The following is a 20,722-nucleotide window of genomic DNA, read 5'->3' as shown; positions in this document are numbered from 1 at the left end:
TTCAGGAAGGTTGAAGATTCTGATCACGCAGGAGTTTCTTTAAATCCACGTCACTATCATTATATCATTTATTTTTTTCTCCCGATTTAGCGTGTCCAATTTTTACCCAATTGCATTACGCTTCCTCTCTACCGGTGCTGAGCCCCGCCCTAATTGAGGAGAGCGAACTGACACACGCCCCCTCTGACACGTGCAGTAGCCGACTGCATCGTTTCGCCTGCACGAGGCGAGTTCATATCCAGGTCAGCCTTGTGTACGGAGAGCCACACCCTGATCAATGCATTAATCCTTGACTCTGTGCAGGCGGCATCAATCAGCCAGCAGTGGTCGTAATCGCATCAGTTATGACGTCCCTATCCGGCTCCCACCCTGTACGAACAACAAGCCAATCGTTGTTCGTGTAGGCGTCTAGCCCAGCCGGATGGCTCTGGTGTGCTAGCGTGTTTTACCGCTGCGCCACCTGAGCTGCCACGATCATTTATTAAGCATTAAACAATAAATAACTGATCACACTGTTTATTTTTAATGATTATATGGTCAGATTTTATTAATATTGCTTTAATGTACAATACAAGGTGTCGAGCTTTCAGTGGAACCTTCTGGTTTTGAATCGGTTCCTTTTCATCTATACAATTCATGTTGTATATAATTTTTTTTTATAAATATTCTGGCACTTACACGCGTACACGTCTCTGGAAGTCGCTTACCAAAGTTTATGAGCCATTCGATTGTTTTGGACCTCCTTTAACGTCATCTGTGATATCGTACATGTCGCCAACCTGACGGTCAGGACGGAGTTTCTCATTTCAGTCGGGATTTTGATAGTAAACGTTTCATCCGTGACGCAAGTTCGACGTTTCTTATCTAGCACTTAAACTGGCGTTACGTTCGTCGAGGTTGGATCGTTTAGCCATTACGGTCCAGGATTTCTGCAGCATTTAGGCCAGTCTGTTTTGTTTTGTTTTGTCTAAAGGCGTTTGTGAACCTGATGAGGTTTATTTTGGTTAAAAAATGGAAAAATGACATTAAAAAAGGAAAGAAAAAAATGTTCACCCACTTCAGAAATCCCGTCTATAACGTCAGATTAAAGATGAACATTTATTTATACAGCACACACACAGTAAAGGAAAAAATGGCACTTTTTAATGTCTAAGCCAATCTCTCGGACCGATGAATCGATACGAAAAGCCAGTCGAATCCCAGCGATTGTACATTACGTCGACCTCATAGATAGCCGTCGTGTATAAACGAACGTGTGTGTGTGTGTGAGCGTACCGTTACTTTTACTGAACTGATTTTCCACATGAAAACAGTAGACTTGTGTACCTGTGAATGTTCTTGGATTTTTTCTTGCCTTTCTGCGAGTCAGAATGCTGTATTTATCACGCCACAGCGCTTATGCAATTGTACAATTCTTTTTTTAAACCATATTTTAAAGGGATTCTTTTGTAATTTCCTTTATTCCTCGTCTACGTGAACGTCGTCGATGACTTTGTGCTAACAGGACGCCCCCCGTGAAGCGATGGGGAGGTTTTTTTCTGTACTTTTGGACAATGAAATGGATTTGTGGGTAGAATTTTGAAAATTCGTTTATAAGTGCTTTCAAGTATTTACTTGGCCTTATGTACATATATATATCTATAAAATTTCAGAAAGTATGTATAGTAATTCAACCTGAAATGGATGTAAATAAATTATATATTGTTAAATACGGAGTGGAGTTTTTTATACTGAAGGAATATTGTGTTTATAATCTTTTATCTTTCACACTGATCAATCTGATCTCATTTATTCAGCCCTCGCAGCCTCATTATATACCAGCGATCTTCAAAAAGTTTCCTCACTTTCATATTGTGGTTATAAGCGGTGAGGGTGGGAGGAGGAGTCGTCGTAATTGGTCGTGTCTGAGAGACGCTTGTAGTCTGGATTTAACTCCATCTCATTTCCACCTTTTTAGACGCTCAGAAAAGCTTTAAGGGGAAGAAGGTTTTCATGTGATGATGTGAAAGCAGCGGCGCATCAGTGGCTACGAGCTCAACCAAAAACATGTTTCGGCACTTACGCGTACACGTCTCTGGAAGTCGCTTACCAAAGTTTATGAGCCATTCGATTCTTTAACGTCATCTGTGATATCGTACATGTCGCCAACCTGACGGTCAGGACGGAGTTTCTCACTTCAGTCGGGATTTTGACAGTAAACGGAGACAGTCTGGATTTTGATAGTAAACGTTTCTTCCCCTTAAAGCTTATTTGAGCATCCAAAAAGGTGATCAGATGGAGCTAAATCCGGACTATAAGTGTCTCTCACTCTCAGACACGAGCGATTACTCCTCCTACTACACCCTCACCTCTTATAACCAAAATATACAAGTGAGGAAACTTTGAAAATCCCTCGTACAATTTGTGGGTTGCATACAAACTACTACTGTCATTCAGAAAGCTGTTAACAAGCAGCCATTTGCACTTTTGCCTCTTTAGCATCTAATTTTTACCCCAAGGCTAAAAAAAATAAATGTTGAGCCACCAAAAAAAGCATAAAAGCTAAACTAAGCACAGAAACCGCAGTGTTAGATCTTCTGTCCCGCTGCAGAAGAAGCAAACCTTCTGAATACAGTGCAGAACACATGAAATGTTAACCAGCTATTCAATAATCCATAAATACTGCTACAGCATCTGTTTTCAGATCTATGATTGGCTGAATACAGACTGTCAATCAGCTTTTAATTCAGCCTGAAATACATGCTACAGTCTACAGAATTAATTCATGAGTGGAATTATGTTTATATCAGAAATAAACCATTGAAAATTTTATTAACAATACTGAATAAATGTTCAACAGTAACAAAAAATGATGTGAAAAGAATACAGCAGTTCTTTATTTTAAATATAAGGTGAATAACAACATCTAGAGGTGCAGAGCTATTAAAAAAGAACCTATTACATGGAATACTTTCAGTCAGGCTAGTCAGAATGATTATATAATTATTAAATCGTAAATATTCCAGCAAAATGCGATACGTGACCGACATTTTTACAAACATGTAACGTTCGTCTGTGATCACAGAACTGTTATGAATCAAAACTGAATATCTGGTGACCGTTTCGAGTCTTTTTAAGTACACAAGGGTCGAGATATCTGACATTCCTGTTAAAAAGGCCATAAAATCATCACTGGATCTGCTGGGGTAGCGCTACTACATTATGGTTCTTTGTATTGCTTGTTGTTCATTTGGCAGCACAACCACTGCAGCCCTGGACAGGGCGCCAATCAATCACAGGGCTTCGATCACCAATCATGTCTGTGTGTACACCGGTCAGCCGACAGCACAGCCGAGATTCAAATCAGGATCTCAGCAGAGGTAATAATCTCTTTCAAATTTCATTTCCATGTTTTACCACCGTGTTGTCCTGGTCATGGTCACTGTGGGCAATGACACACCCCGGACAGGACGCCAATCCATCGCAGGGCCTCAGACATAGCCAGTCGTGTCTCTGAGGTTCAAACTCTCGCCAGCGGTAGTGAGATGGTGTAATTTACCACTACGAGCCTTTTGATTAATATTTTTCTCAATTATTAAATGACATACACCACCATTCTGCATTAAACCATCTCCGTTTAATCTAAGAGAAGTACAAAAACGGGGTAGACATGCACTGAATAAACTTACTGGGCTAAAACCCAAGTAATAAATACGCCGTCTACATAAGCACTTCAGTAATTATGCAACTGCAGAATCGGGCATTGATCAGATTATCAGCGTGTCAGTGAGGACGATCACACAAATCACACTGATTCAATATAACAAACAACACAGAGCAGAAACATCCTCATGATTCAAGGTTAAATTCAATCCCGACTTTGCCGTTTCATTTTTCTGAGAGAGAGAGAGTGCGAGAGATAGAGAGAGAGAGAGAGAGAGAGAGAGAGAGAGAGAGAGAGAGCGATGCTGCGAATATAAAAGTCTCTGATCAGCAGAAGTCGGTCTTTGTTCGGCCGTTATGTTTGCAGACATTAACGCGTGTGCACGGAATGAGCCGAGCGTATGCAGGCCTTAAGCCTTCCCTTAATTACAACTACCTGCCGGATTAAAGCAGATAGATGTCGGCCGCTCTGTATGAGAGGCACGTAAAGATCACTGGTGGGGTCAATATGAAGCGCTTGCAATCAGTGCTAATGCACTGCTGTTCATCTGCCAGGGGCTCATTTTTCATTTTCGGTGGGTTTGCCATTACCTTAAGTGCCCGGGCACGGGGAGAGAGGGACCGCTGCGCGCCTTAAAGGATCGGAGAGCCGCACTGAGCTTGTTTTTTTGTTTTTTTATGACTTTAACGTCATGCTCTACACCCTGGTTACATCCATGACGAAAACGGTAGCCACTCGTTACACAAGGTTCATCAGTTCACAAGTTTAATGTCGAACACAGTCATGGACAATTCAGTATCTCCAATTCACCTCACCTGCATGTTTTTTGGACTGGAGGAAACCGGAGCTGCCGGAGGAAACCCACACAGACACGGGGAGAACATGCACACAGAAAGGACCCGGGGATGGAACCCAGGACCTTCTTGCTGTGAGGTGACCGTGCCATCCCTACACTGAGCTAGTATGACAGACTTACGCCTGGGTGTTCATGCTTGTGGACCAACATGATGCTCAATTCGGTTCTAGAAATTCTTCTTTTATGCTTCGTTCTAATCCAATAACACTGGGTGCAAGGGAGGAGCACAACTTAGAGATTTCCATCAAGCTCTATGCGTTGGCAGAATGAATGATCTGTAGAACTAGACCATGTGGACCACAAGATCTAACCAATCATAAACAGGGTGCTTTGCTTGTGCATGTCGATCCCCGCCAGTGGAACAGTTGGCACAGGGCGAGTTTACAACATGCACAAGATGCCGGTCTATCACTGGGTATCACAATCGTATTCAGTCACAATTAAGCTCAATTTGGCTTGTCCAGTTTATCTACTGGTCTGTTTTTAAATGAGGTGGAAGAGGATGGGAGCAAAGCAAGCTTTCTAAAAAAAAATGCATGTACAAACATAGACGGTAGACAGAAGCTAAAGCTTACAATCAAGACCCTGCACAGTGAAGCTGTCAGGTACCAATAATACCTACACCAAGTTCTCTTAGCTCCGTTCTTAACCAGCTTGATACAGGAGGACAGATCGAGTCACATATAATTCACAATTATTCCATGTATAAAAGCTTCATAAATACTGACAGGACAAAATGCTAACTGCAGGGTGGCACAAAACCAGCATAATCACTCATGCCAAAAGAAAACCATTGCATGCAACCAAACAGGAATATTTATCTATTATTCATTTGTTTATTAGGATTTTATTTCATGTTTTACACACTTTGCTTACGTTCATGACAGGACAGGTAGTTTGCTTACACATCATTTCAAGTATAATATCAAACACAGTCATAGACAATTTTGTATCCCCAATTCACCTCACATGCACGTCTTTGGACTGTGGGAGGAAACCAGAGCTTCCATAGGAAACCCACACAGACACGGGGAGTACATGCAAACTCCACACAGAAAGGACTAGGACCGCTCCACCCGGGAACTGAACCCAGGACATTCTTGTTGTGATGCTATAGTGCAGCCAACTGATCTATCAGCAGGTCTTTGGGATGCTTGTAGGAACTCCAGAGGAAACAAACCCAAGTCACTGGAGCCATGCAACATAAAACAAAACCCACCCACTTCTACTTTATTTATTTATTTATTTATTTATATAGAAAGCAATGGTTTTCTCACAACATGAGCATTATTCTGGATCACAACACATTCATATTCATTTTATACTAAAGAAAAGTCATTATTACAGTATAAAAAATATCAGTCCAGGACACAGAAGCAACACATTGTAATTTATAACCGTTATAACTCTTGGCGAAGTATTTGGACTCGCTCCCGCTCAAGCACCAGAGCCCGGATCCTCAAAGAGGAGAGAAGGCGTGACCTTTACACAGCGGCTTATCCTTCTTCGAATAGAACGTCTTGCCCTCCAGGTTGACGTGGCAAAGCTGAAAGAAGAACATTAGGATTCCTAATCAATCTCAGACATTTTTTGGACAAGCTTGTTTGGTGTTTAGCTAACAATCATTGCAGAGAAAAATAGCAGCAGAGGTCAGTGTGGGGCGGCACTGTGAAGGACGGGCGGCCTCGGACGACACCGCGGGGCGACATGAATCAAAGAGACTTACGGCACAGACGAAGCACGTGTCGTGCCAGCTGTAGCCCAGAGCTTCCAGGAAACGGTCGCCGGCATCGATCTTAAAGTCGCAGCCATGACATTTAGTACCAAACATCTTTTCATAGTCTGTGGGGGAAACAAACAGCAAACAAAAGCTGATCACTGATTTGTGGGGAAATATGAGAGTAACTGTGAGTGCTGGGAGCGAAACGAAGTAAATGTGTACTAATTATGTAACCTAGTACTCAATCACTTAATCTGGCATTTAATTAATTTATACATCATTTTTAAAAGTGGGTAGAGATGCCAAAAGCACTGTAGTAAATGTGGCCACCCAGACAGCAACCACAATAAAAGTAATCTAGTAAAAACACACACAGTTACAGAACCAGATTCATTATTAGGGTTCCAAAACCCTCTTTTTGCAGAAGCTCACAAACTGACTGCAGCTTTTTGATAACCTTTAAGTCAGGGGACTGGAACGGCTGTGACAAAGCTTGATTCTGGACTCGTTCTGCTACTGAAACATCCAAACACAACCCAGTTTTGACGTCTTGGCAGAGGCAGTCAGGTTTTCATTTGAAATCTCCTGGTACTTTATGGGGTTTCAGGGTGTAAGGCATTAAAATGGCATCAAAACATCCATGAGGTTCTTTTCTGTGTGGAACTTTTTACACCAGCACTGCATGTGTATTTCATGTTATTTCCATTTACACACTTGTATTTGTAATTTAAAAAAGGAACTCGGGTAGCACAGGAGTGTATTGCACTATCGGTCGGTTGGGAGTCTGGGGGCACGGTTCAGAGTGTTCCTGCATTGCGTCCCATGTTTCGAGAACCAAACCTGACAACCTTGACCAGGATAAAGTGGTTGATATAATAATAAAAATAATAATAATTAAGACATAGAAAGAAAAATGAACTCAATCAGAAATGACTGGAATCCTAAGAGTGCTCACACATGCTGCTCACAGGTCAACGCCAACGTGTTGGCATTCCAGAACTCGCATCCGACACGTATATAATATAGTGAGATAAATATAATCAAATGTATCATCACTTATCATTATGATCTTTAGAAATTTAGCAATGCAGGAGTGAAAGTACATTTATTTAGATCTAATTTTACCTGAACAGTTTCTGTGTAATTTTACCTCTGTAACCAAGTCACTTAAAAACATTAGCAATATTCAAACAGATAATATTCAAAACAGATAAATGTTTACCTGAGTGCACTTCATTTTTAATTCCTGTTTTAAAAAAAAATGCAATTTATTTAAAAAGAAAGAAAAGCGTCTGAATAGCAAAAGCGCTCGAACTTCGCTTGTAGTGAAAACATTCAGAAGCATGAAAAGAAAAGAGCTTCTGTTCGCCCCATCGGTGCTTAAAGGTCTGCGGGCTTTGATGCCACAAATTGCTGGAGATGCTTAAACGCTTTGCCCCAGATTTTCCATTACAGATGTGCAGGGGGGTTTAATGTGGAGGCTTAAGAAAAGCTCGAGCAGTTTCCGGCTCGGTGCTGAGACTGCAGCTACGAGTTCGACGCTCAACTCCGGCTTCTCTATTCTACAGAATGCTGACACAAGAACACTCGTTCTGCGAAAGCACTGACCGCACGCTTCATTTCCATAATAAAGCCCTGCACTGTATGCACACGGTATTTAAATATCTGGGCGTGTTAGATAGTCAGAAGAAAGGCGTTTTCGTGAAAATGTGAAAATACTTAGAGTGCAGAATTCGCCTGCTAAAGAAATAAATAAAAACGTAAACACAGAAATCTAATCGAACTCTTTAAATTCAGGGTGATCAGTCACTACCCAACAAGAGTTCCACCTTCCGCGATCAGCCTGACTGGGAGCAGAAAGCAGTAGGTTGTGGACTGCGGGTCGATGCCCGGAGTTTGACGTGAGCGGCGAAGCGGAGACGTGCGAGTGATTAAAGGGCCTTGGCGCAGCGAAAGCCGCCTCGGGGCTCTCACCTCTCTCGCAGTACGGCTCCCCCTCCTCCATGTAGAAGGCCTGGTTCCTGATGGGCCGCTTGCAGGCGGCGCACACGAAGCACTGGACGTGGTAGGTCATCTTCAGGGCGTGCATGATCTCCTGGCGGGAGAAAAGGGAGGGGTGTGAGATCTCCAGGGTGACACCTACCAAAAATCGAGCCGTGGCTCAGCTCACGCGTGCAGAACAATCGATACGCGAGTGCTGGATAAAGTCATGACTAACTTTTATACATTGACCCAGAAATCACAGCAGACGCGCGAGTTAAAAAGCATTTTATTTAATGTAGAAATAGGTGTCGGAGCCTATATACCTCAAGGGCCTTTATCTAATCCACTTTGTTTCCGACACCTTGATAAGCTCAACCAGAATCACCGCTCTGGGCACGAATGAGATAATGGATAATACTTATAAGGGTGGTTGACGTCCCACACTATATTTCTTTATATTTAACATGGACCAAAATTTGTAAACTGCAAAAAGAAACGATATATTTTGCTGATTCTAATGGAGCAGTAGTGACAGGCGTTCCTTTTGGGCATCTGGAGGATAAAAAAATAAATAAAAACTACTACTACAGAGCCAAAACCTTTCCAAAACTTGCAGCAAAAGTCCTCACCAATAACATGTTATAATGTCAATGGTGCCGATAGTGTTATTACTATTTAGAGTTAATCTGTTTGTGTGTGTGATTTGGGACACAGCACCTGCGTTTTTTAAGACATATTAGGGATGTAACGATACACTCTACCCAGGATGCAATGCGATTCACGATACTGGGTTAACGATACGATTTTTTACCGATTTTTTTTAACTGAAATTGAAGACAAATTACGGCAAAGTTTCCTTTTATTATTTCTCTTAAAAAAAATAAAATAAAATCCTGTATTTGTGCTTATCTTGTATTTATCAAAATAATGAATGTCATTTTATTTCTGAGGTAGGTACAAACTATGCAAAACACTTGAATTAAGCCCAATTTGGCTGAAAACCCCCGAATCTGGAAACCAGGCGTGTAGCACCAGTGACGTCAACCAGGCGCGGTATATAGCGCCAGCACCCTCTGCTTTTTAAAGTGAATATCGATTCATTTTACATGTCAAATCGATTTAAATCATGGAATCAGCAAAAAATGTTTCTGGTTGAGCTCGTAGCCACTGATGCGCCGCTGCTTTCACATCATCATCATCATCACATGAAAATCTTCTTCCCCTTAAAGCTTCTCTGAGTGTCCAAAAAGGTGGAAATCAGACGGAGCTAAATCCGGACTATAAGCGTCTCTCAGTCTCTCAGACACGACCGAGTACTCCTCCTACTACACCCTCACCGCTTATAACCACAATATAATAGTGCAGAAACGTTTTAAAGATCCCTCGTAGTAAATACTTTACTGTAAGAAATTTGACTTAATGCAGCTTATGAGAAGAATGTTTTTATATAGAAGATCTTAATGGAAAGGACAGGATGAAAAATACACGGCTTCGTTACATTCGAGACATTTTAAACCGCATATTTTTATTTCTTTATTTGGATTTGAATGCCATGTTTAACACGCATGTGTCATTTCATGGCAAGATAGGTATTATGTTTCTGTTTGCTTATTTTATCTTGTCTTTGGGCTGTAAACAGCATATTTCAAAAAAAGAAATATATTTTTCTGTAAAGTGCTCACTCCAGTTATGGTCTTCTTGCACTTGGCGCAGTTGGGGGCGTAGCGATTGTCGTGGCATTTGGCGCAGTAAACGGAGCCCTTTTCTTCGAAGAATCCACCCTCGTCCAAAACGGTTCGACACTGACAGCACATGAACTCCTCCGGGTGCCAGGAGCGCCCCAGTGCCACCAGGTAACGGCCTCTGCAACACACACACACACACACACACACACATAAAGACACCGCTCTGCTTCACTTTGCTTTGCTTTACAGTATCGGGGTCCGTTGGGGAATGGACGGTACCTGTAAAGATCCGGTAATGGAAATAGCAGGTTGGTGAAAGAAAACTCAGGTCACCTCACATTGATCTTTCAAAGATAAAAGCTGGGTCACTTCAATATGCTAGTAAATGCTACTTTCTTTTGAAGTCTGGCAACCTTTCGCTGTGCGTCCGCTCTGCCACAACAATTAAGTATTGACATTTACTCTTTACAGTCGACATTGATTTCTGGACTGTTTTAGGGCTTTGCAGCTTCTGGTCTTTCTGTTAAAGCAAGACACGATCAGGCCTGATCAATAAGGTCAGTAGGGGGCGCCGGAGAGCTGTGACTACAAGACCTACTAAAAATTTAGCCAATCCTGGTCAAATGTGCCAGACAACACAGTTGAGGCTTTTGGTTTAAAGACCAAATCTCAGTATAAGATTTATAAACTGATCTTTTCCTTCTGTAGGATGATAAAGCACACACTCAACGATCATAATACGAGACATTATTCACACCTCCTTGTTTCTACACTCACTGTCTATTTTATCAGCTCCATTTACCATATAGAAGCACTTTGTAGTTCTACAATTACTGACTGTAGTCCATCTGTTTCTCTACATGCTTTGTTACCCCCCTTTCACCCTGTTCTTCAATGGTCAGGACCCCCACAGGACCCCCACAGAGCAGGTATTATTTAGGTGCTGGATCATTCTCAGCACTGCAGTGACACTGACATGGTGGTGGTGTGTTAGTGTGTGTTGTGCTGGTATAAGTGGATCAGACACAGCAGCGCTGCTGGAGTTTTTAAATACCGTGTCCACTCACTGTCCACTCTATTAGACACTCCTACCTAGTTGGTCCACCTTGAAGATGTAAAGTCAGAGACGATCGCTCATCTATTGCTGCTAGACCTTCATCAGTGGTCAAAGGACGCTGCCCACGGGGTGCTGTTGGCTGGATATTTTTGGTTGGTGGACTATTCTCAGTCCAGCAGTGACAGTGAGGTGTTTAAAAACTCCAGCAGCGCTGCTGTGTCTGATCCACTCATACCAGCACAACACACACTAACACACCAGCACCATGTCAGTGTCAGTGCAGTGCTGAGAATCATCCACCACCTAAATAATACCTGCTCTGTGGTTGAATTTATTGTAGGTTTTATGTGCACCCTAGTCTTGGAGGACCATTGTTTCGTTTCATTATGTACTTGTATAGAGATGAAATGACAATAAAGCCTCTCTTGGACCCTTAAACTTGAACTATTAACATTAAAGCCCCAACAAAACAGTGGGAAAACAAGACATAAACAGAGTTAAGGGGTCGAGGTGGCGTGGATACCTGATGATCTTGTTGCAGGCTGCACAGAGGGGCGTGCGGCCGCTGTCGGGTTCCGGGTTCTGCTGCGCGGCCTGAAGGATGGAGCTCCGGTTCTGTTCCGGCGTGGGCTCCGCCGGCTGCCTGTGCTGCGTCACCACGGTGCTGGTCTTATCGGGCCGGTAGCGCTCGGCGAAATTCGGGTCGGTCACCCAGGGCGGGCGGGACGAGGGTCCGGATTTGGTGGGAGATTTAGGAGGAGGAGCTGGAGAGCAGGTAGAAGAAACGGTCGTCAGAATATGAACAGTTTGATTGATTGATTAGTTTTAGCGCCGTACCGACACACTGGGGTCATTTATACGGAGGTACTCAAGCTGCTTCTTCACTTTGTGTCATTTAAAACGAATTATAAAAGATGTTTTACATTTAAATATGTTAAAAAATTAATTATTTTCCCTGGTGCTGTAGATTTAAGCACATTTCGTGTCTCGTTTTCATTAAAAAACCTCAGTCTGTCTGAGTTGAGTGTTTTGCAGTCTATCAGTATGTGTTTAATTGTTAGTCACTCTTTACATCGATGGCAGGTTGGAGCATCTTCCCTGGTGAGGAGATGCTTGTGTGTTGAATATGAACAGCACAGTTTGCAAAAAGTGCAGTAAAGAAGCTTGAACTGCTGTCAAAACCTGCTTATTATTATATATAAAATTTTTATCTTTACTGGATTGCTGGCAGGTGTAGCTGTGATACTGAGACGGACTGTAAGGCTGCATTTAGCCTTAGAACCTTAGTTCAGCAAAAACTCGCTAAGTAAAACATTAATGTCAGGACCTGTTTTATCATCTAGCTGCTGTCAAAACAAGGAGATTAAGACGACTAAAGAAAAAATATGTCGTAACTGGAATAAGCCTGCCTAATAATTCAAAGGGGATGATGGGAAGTCATTACAATCAGACCCAGCGCTTGTGACTTCCTTGCTCTTTGTATGTACGGATGAATTCAATTTGTAGTGCATTCTCGTCACACCTAATTCAAAGCGAATTTCAGTTTCACCCACATGTGGAGTTTATTGAAGCTTGCTAACGTGGGTTCAGCAACACGCAAAAAGACTGGGTACAGAAATGAGCCCACTGTCAATTTCCTAGCAAAAAATTGAAGCATCATCATCGTGGACAGCATCCTAATCCTGGTGTTGGTGCTTGAGAGCCTTACCTCGAGTTCCTTCAGGCTTGGCTGCTGGTTTGCTGGGGCAGGGAGTTTCTCCATGGCTGTAAAGAGGAAAAAAAAAAAAAAAAACAGCCCTCTTGAGAATCAAGTCTGGAAACCGCCGTGTTTGTTCAGGATTATATAAACGTACAGGCCCATATCAGGTCTGGCTCGGAAAACCGACGTGCAGGAAAATCCGCCGGGTGAACGATTTTATAACAAGGGTTCGGTGACCTGGTCTAGTTCACGGGTCTAGTTAATGACGTCCACCAACGCCTTGGTACAGGAAATTGTGTTTGGCATTTTATTATGCTGCACAGGAACGTTAACACCTAATTCCAAACTTTATTATGGCAACCAGCAGCAACACAAAGAGCAAAGAATAGCCCAAGTGCTAGGTGGTCAGTGCCAGCACCAAGGGAAAAAAATCTCTGGATCAAACTGATACCACAGCAAAAGCATAAATGTCATGAAATCAGACACAGGCATCTGAGAATTACTACATTCGGTTGATCTTTATTAGCGTTGGGATTCACTCCTGCCACTAGGAGGCACTGAGTGTTATCGACTCCTGCAGGGTCACATAAACACAGAATGTACGTGTACAAGCCGCTGTTCACCAGAGCTGGGATCTCGAATACATCGTATCGAATCTCGGCTCTGTCTTACGACTGAGGCTGAGCGGCCACATAAACAACGATTGGCAGGTTGTTCAGATAGGGGCGGGATTAAGCCGGATGGGGACTCTCTCTCAGACTAGTGCGATTACGACCTCTGCCGGCTGGTTGGTGGCGCCTGAACGGAGATGGGAAAGGAGTGCGGTAGAGGGTGTGGCTCTCCGTACACAGCGCTGTACTGTACTGCACTCATCAAGTGTAGGTGATAAGATGTTCGATTGCTGTGCACGTGTCGGAGGGGGCGTGGAGCAGCATCGTCCTCCCCAATCAGGAGCAGGGATCAGCATTAGTGAGAGGATGATTGACGGGTAGAAATTGGATACGATAAAATGGGGGGGAAAAAAAAGAAAAAAAGAATGGACTTGTACGCAAACGCCCCCTTGTGGAGGCTTTATGCTACATCTTGTAAACCACTGTGGGACCAGATCGTTCTTACCCATCTTATAATAATTAAGTATATTAAGTTTTGTGTTTCGTTTTGATGCTTCATTTGTGTTGCGGTGAAAATCATGGACAACATGTGGGTCTCTTGAAAAAAAGTGCCTATTATCATAGCATAGCATAACATATCAAAGCAGGCTGTGAAATTAATGGGGAAACAACAGTTTTATGGTTGAACCTGCTGAAATTCGAACCCCCGGCTCCCTGGATCCCAGTGGCAGGGTACTTTACTATGCTTAAGTGTGCTGCGCCATCCGTGCGCCCTCTCAAAACTGCACTAATGGCTCTTTTTTGTATCTGTCCTCTGGTGCCAAGTCGTTATGTCATCTGTACATCTAAACAGCACTCACGGCCACTTCTGCCACACACCCGCTGAACGTGCACTTGTGGGACTTTGTGCTCTTGTTCCTGCGAAAAGGCTTAATGACGGCGCTGCCACTGAACGGCCTCTTCCTCCTCTCAGATTGTGATCCGGGAGGTCTCACAGGCGCTGTAATGGCTGCCGTGACTTCATTAGTCCGTCCCTCACAGCCCTGACCCGGCCGGCGTTTTTCTGCACAAAGCACAGCCAGACGGATCCGAAACGACCTCAGGTGAACCCGGTCTGATGGGTTTGTCCTGCCTGGGTAAGGTCACATGAGGACAAGCAGACGGTGAATGATCATGTCCTGGACACGGTGCAGGTTTATCCTTACGGTCAGGTAACACTTGCTCTACGTGTCCATCCACAGCGTGATCACCGCCTCCACGCTGCTTCTCTTTACATTAGGAAAGGCTCAGTCATGTGACCTCGTGTTGACATTGTCCATCATTTAAAGCTCATAATGAACCTTATATCTAAAACAGGAATTTATTAACTGTGGAAAAGGTTGAGCCGTTACTCTTCAACTAAAGCTCAATTGTTAATGTATCCGAGACCAGTCTGGCACCATTTTGACCAGTAAAAAGCATTATGAATCACATCCTGACTTAACAATGGCTTCTAATAGGCGTATATGTGTACCAGAGCATGAGTGCTTTGACGTAAAGAATCAAAGCTGATGGTATTTTTCTACTACCAACCCTTTTAGCTACTCCAGTATTCAGGGGTCTATACTGGTCTGCAAACCCTATATGGCCCAATGCCCTTCCTGACACAACCCTCTTTATTGTATCAAGGCCTAAGCTTACTGACAAGTGTACCTCCCAACATCCAGGCTGTTCAGCCACCCTGCCTCCCCCTTCAGACACAGCCAATCATATCCGATAACACGCTTGTACATAACAAGCTTGTATTTGGCACTGCATAGCTTCCTTTTCCAACAGAGAAGCACGGAGTCTTCTCCTATAATGCTTAATAAGAACCCAGGGTAAGGAATCCGAGACCAGTCCTCAATACAGAATCTGTCCAGATTCTCCGGGCCCGCTTTAACTCACCCTACAATATTTTCAAGATCATTTCGGTGTTTACTCCGTGTCCACACAATGGAAGCTTTATCCACATAAATATTTTATAAACGTGCTCGAAGCGGGAGTACTATTATGAGTGCTATTGATCTTGTTGGTATTACACACCATTTTCAAAATGCTAAATTATTTTTCAGCCCAAATTCAGCCTCATACATCACTTTGACTCTGCAGGTTTAGATCCTTTTTTCCATGTGGGTGTGTTGCACCATTTCTCTTACTTGATGACACAACAGTCAGGCTTGATTAATGTTGCATGGATTACCGTTAATCAGCCCGCGCTCGCCGAGGCAGCCGGTAGCAGTCGGGCGTGACTCGTCTCCTTGTTCTTTTCATTAACACAAAAGGATTTTGAAAGCGAGCGGTGACACTGGCCAACAGAAATTCAGTTTTTAAAGAAACAATTACATCCTCAGTGTAATGAGGTTTATAGCGGCTTTAGATCGGTTCATCCCTGTTCCTTGTAATTATTATAATTAAGACAAATTCATTCATAGTAATTACATGTATTTTTAACAGTGTGCCCCTCTCAGTGTATCACTTTTATGTAACAGCATATCTAAAGAACTGTAAGTCACATGCTGACATCAGAGGAGCCGTTTTAAAGCTTAGAATCTCTATTTTTACATGATGCCACTTACTTTCATATCCGCTGTCAGATATTTTTATTATAATATTTGTATTCTGCCTGTGGAATAAACATTTAACTTTAACTACATACACTGATTAGCCATAACATTAAAACCACCTCCTTGTTTCTACACTCACTACAATTACTGACTGTAGCCCATCTGTTCTTCAATGGTCAGGACCACCACAGAGCAGGTATTATTTAGGTGGTGGATCATTCTCAGCACTGCAGAGACACTGACATGGTGGTGGTGTGTTAGTGTGTGTTGTGCTGGTATCAGTGGATCAGACACACCGTGTCCACTCACTGTCCACTCTATGAGACACGCCTACCTAGTCGGTCCACCTTGTAGATGTAAAGTCAGAGACGATCGCTCATCTATTGCTGCTGTTTGAGTCGGTCATCTTCTAGACCTTCATCAGTGGTCACAGGACGCTGCCCACGGGGCACTGTTGGCTGGGTATTTTTGGTTTGTGGACTACTCTCAGTCCAGCAGTGACAGCGAAGTGTTTAAAAACTCCAGCAGCGCTGCTGTGTCTGATCCACTTGTACCAGCACAACACACACTAACACACCACCACCATGTCAGTGTCACTGCAGTGCTGAGAATCATCCACCACCTAAATACTACCTGCTCTGTGGGGGTCCTGTGGGGGTCCTGACTATTGAAGAACAGCATGAAAGGAGCTAACAAAGTATGTAGAGAAACAGACGGACTACAGTCAGTAATTGTAGAACTACAAAGTGCTTCTACATGGTAAGTGGAGCTGATAAAATAGACAGTGAGTGTAGAAACGAGGAGGTGGTTTTAATATTATGGCTGATCGGTGTTCCATTCCCTGGCTGGACTGCCAGGGTCCTACATCAATGAGAAGCAAAGAACAGTCAGGCTGAAGTTAAGGACTGGACTGTAGGCTGGATGTTCTCTGGAGTTGTGCCAAGCTGGGAATTTAACTCATCAGTGTCCTGCACCAGAGGCCCAGTGAACATCAATTGGTGTTTTCTGAGCCATATAAATCGGCTCTTTCGACTGAATGGGCACAAATTCCCACAGACATAATTGTGAGAAGTCTTATCAGAAGAGCGGCTGGTGTTCTAGCTGAAAGGACCACATAGAGGTCACAAGCTCATGGTCGTGTCCAAATAATGACATAAAAGTAGCCACTTAAAAGCTCCACTTTATTACTCACTTATTCCGTTAAGAAGAACTTTTAAGCATAAATAATATATTACTCTATAGGTTTAAAAAATAATGACAGAAAAAGTGTCAAGTCGAACCATCCTTATGTAATTCTCAGTGGAATGCTACAATTTAAGATTCTGGTCCTCAAGGCTGCATTAGTTAGATTTAACTGTATAGTTACAGGCCTGCAGTATAAGTGTTTAATGCCAAGAGCTGCAGGTTAGGAATCACCATGTTTGACTTTTCAACCCAACTAGTGTGAAACTACACTTAAACGTGTAAAAAGTTCCTCTGTGAACACAACGCAAACCAGAAACCCCCAAAAAACACTTAAGATTTTACACCAGAGATGAAAAACAGGAGACAGGAGAAAGAAGGTCAAGTTTTAATGTTTCAGAAAAGCAGAGAAAATAAAGTACAGACTGTTTCAGAATATTTTGGCTGAATAATGAAAGTCAAAAAGAGAAAATCTGATAAAGCGACTGACGAAGTAACAGAATGAGGCAGAGAGGAAATAAAATCAAAAGAATAGAGATGAAACATGAACTCGGGGGGTTCGACTACACAATCAGAGTAAGATCAGAGTACAATCGCAGTCGAGAAGCTGACGAGTGCTTCAGACACCTCACACGAATCTGAAAATTTACGGCATCAGATGAGAGCCACAGAATGCTAATTCTAATTCTACAGAACTAAACTTGACGGTAAGATTGAGCTGCACCGAGGCCGCGTTGCTGCTTCTTATTTTTACCATTTTAAAATCTTTTTTTCATCATTTTTAACAGTTACACGTTATCTCCACACGTCTCACACATCGCTGGGGTCAGTGTTACGCCCGTGACCGGCACGCTGTGTTGCCCTCATATGAAGCGAGGCTCAGGTTCAGGCTACACCCCTACACCCCACCCCCCCCAGATGTGGCGTTACGCCCAGGCGGGCGGTTCGTTCAGGACTTGATGTTGAGAGCACGGGCAGATCTCTCATGGTGCCAGTCTCTCAGCCTGGCATAGCGAGGGCTCTGAATCTCAGTGAGGAACTTTTCCCTGCCGAAGCCAGAACACACGGAGAGAGAAAAAGAGGGAGGACAGAGAGAGGAAGAAGAGGAAAACGGTCAAAACACACACAATGAGGAGGAGAACAGAATACTATTAGAAAGAAGTGGGACCTTTTTGTCACTGGGGTGGTACTTTTAATCAGATCTTTATCAGAGTGATGAAAATAAATCCAGGAGCCTTTTGTATATTTGGCCTTATTAAAAATATCAAAATTCATCATTATTTTTAACCCCAATTCAAGCTACATTTACATAATTTAGCAGACGCCCTTTTGCGACTCACAGTTATGACACTACAAATCAAGCAGTTGAGGGTTTAGGGGCTTGTTTAGGAGCCCAACTGTGGCAAAAGGGTGGTGGTGGTGGTCGTGGGGCTTAAACCAGCAACCTTCTGTTAGAAGTTCAGTACACAGCGTGACGAGCTAGATCAAGCTCAAATGTTACCAGGGAGCATAACTGGACTGGGTTTGTTGTTTTTCTGGATTGGTGTTGTGATGGTTAATATAATCCAATTCTTTTATTACGTTTTTTTATGTTTTACCACCAATTAATCCTGGTCAGGATTGTGATGGGTCTGGATTCGTTGGAATCACTCGGTGTAATCAAGTGACCCACCCCGAACGAAGCGCCAATCCATCACAGGCCTGGGCCACCCCTCAATGACAAAGCCAATCATTTTTATATTTAGATGCCCGACAAACCCTGGATCCGAGCGGTAGTGAGCCACTGGAATCTACCCCTGCGCCCATACTTACTTTTTGTTTTTTAAATGAAAAGGCGAATACTATAAGGTACAAACTTTTGTCCCTAGTAACAAAAAGGTAAGGTTCTGAGAGGAAAACAGAAAAAATGAAAGCAAGACTATATAGGCAAGCATTTCAGAAAAAGCCATGAGCTGGATTGTGCACAGATGGTTGTTTGTTAAAGAAATCCTCAAATAATTTTCACTGCATGTGTGTTTCCAAAAACAATACTTGACACGGTCACACTGTTCTTCAGTGCTCACTTTAAACTCACTTCAATCTATAAGTTTGTCGCTGGATCTGAATGACGTTTGCCTTTCAGTATAAGCAGAGATGCTGCAGTGTAAGAAAGTTACACGACACAAAAGTGTTTGTTAGTTAGAAGGCCGAACTGATTTCTCATTGGGTGGGATGCGCAATAATTTATTGATTTATTTTATTTATTTAACGTAGGATAGGAGTTAACATCATGTTTTACACTTTGGTTACATTCATGCACAAGATTCATCAGTTCAAGTTTAATGTCAAACACAAACACAGTCATGGACAATTTAGTGTCTCCAGTTCACCTCAATTGCACGTCTGTGTACTGTGGGAAGAAACCAACACAGACACAGGGAGAACATGCAAACTCCACAGAGAAAGGACTCGGACCGCCCCATCTAGGGATTGAACCCAGGACGACAGTGCTACCCACCGAGCCACCATGGGGACACCCAATAACAGAATTGCCAACACCAGTTTCAGAGCGTGTAGATTTCTGGCCAAGCAGATTTATGAATTTAGGACCTAATTTACAGGTGTGAAAGTTTATTTGGGCAAAAAAAATGTCGTTTTAATGGTTTGGTCAGAGAAAAAAGACGATTGCAGAAACAATTTAAGTCGTAATGTTGTAAACTTTATGAAAATAAATTCTGCAACATTTCTTTAAACAACAACCAGCCAGTTACAGGTGAGCGGTCCTTAACGTTTATAGCTGGAGAGGAACAAAGCGTGAACGATGCCGCCCTTGATCAGCGCTCACCAAACTACATGATTTAAACAAGCGAGTTCACTACAGCAACACACACTTATTTACCTGGACCTTTTCACGGTCTCATCATCTGGGTCCTGCACTGAGGAGAATATAAAACACACAAATTAGACCCTTTCGCATGGATCCATCAGCTGAAGCACATGCAGTCAAACGTTCGACAGACCGTAAATAACGACTGCATCAGATTCTACGTCGACGTTTAAGAGGAAATTAAGACGAGATTACAGAGATCAGATCAGTGCAGCTCAAGCTCTGGTGATCAAGCACATCACTTCACAGAAATCTGTGACCCCTAAAGCTGCAGGGATTGGACAAAGCTTTACACACTTAAAGGCCAGCACCAGATTAGAGATTCTGGGCTTCAAATCTCTGACTTGGGGTGGACAGCGGCTTAGCTGAACAGCGTAATAGAATTGGGCTTAAGCTTCTTAAGTTAAACCGTCGTGAAATGTTCAGTATTTATGAAAAGTCTATAGACAGACGCCTGTTAGATCATCTGACCTCAAGTCCACACAAACCCAGCTTTAGTAAAATGCCATGTCTGTGGGCCGCGGGTGAGGTAAGGCACTGGACTAGTAATCAGTACGTCAATGGTTTAAGCCCAACCATGGCCAGGCTGTCACTGCTGAGCCCTTGAGCAAGACTATTAAGCTTCAATTACTTGGATAACATTCAGATCATAAACTGTTTTAGATCAAATCTTCTACTATTCGTTTGTTTTTTATTCGTTTTGTTTTGTTTTATTGGTCTTGTGTTAAATATATGTTTTCAGTCTTATATTATTGAGGAATTTGAGGGTATTATCTTGGGTGATGATGTCCTTTAATGTGTTGGGCACATTTATAAAGAAGGACCTAAATAAATA

The 20,722-nt window shown here is 42.8% G+C and overlaps 1 protein-coding gene across 3 annotated transcripts in view; it reads right to left on the bottom strand.

Moving 5' to 3' along the window:
- Window positions 1–2,849: 2,849 nt before the first annotated feature.
- pdlim7 (PDZ and LIM domain 7) overlaps window positions 2,850–20,722 on the bottom strand; it is a 45,892-nt gene continuing 28,019 nt past the window's right edge. For 2 of the 3 annotated variants that reach the window (XM_063018417.1, XM_063018418.1), the window contains exons 6-11: window positions 12,653–12,708; window positions 11,468–11,708; window positions 9,885–10,065; window positions 8,194–8,314; window positions 6,226–6,341; window positions 2,850–6,045 (exon numbers count right to left, since the gene is read on the bottom strand). In XM_063018417.1, the coding sequence (XP_062874487.1) occupies window positions 5,959–6,045; window positions 6,226–6,341; window positions 8,194–8,314; window positions 9,885–10,065; window positions 11,468–11,708; window positions 12,653–12,708 (802 nt within the window). In that variant the 3' untranslated portion in view covers window positions 2,850–5,958. Of the gene's footprint in view, window positions 6,046–6,225; window positions 6,342–8,193; window positions 8,315–9,884; window positions 10,066–11,467; window positions 11,709–12,652; window positions 12,709–19,899; window positions 19,937–20,722 lie in introns of all 3 variants that reach the window. The other variant, XM_063018419.1, reaches the window with a different exon arrangement.

This window comes from Trichomycterus rosablanca, chromosome 22, assembly GCF_030014385.1.
Source record: "Trichomycterus rosablanca isolate fTriRos1 chromosome 22, fTriRos1.hap1, whole genome shotgun sequence".
In the NCBI taxonomy this organism is placed as follows: domain Eukaryota; kingdom Metazoa; phylum Chordata; class Actinopteri; order Siluriformes; family Trichomycteridae; genus Trichomycterus; species Trichomycterus rosablanca.
This window is presented reverse-complemented; position numbering and strand designations above follow the sequence as displayed.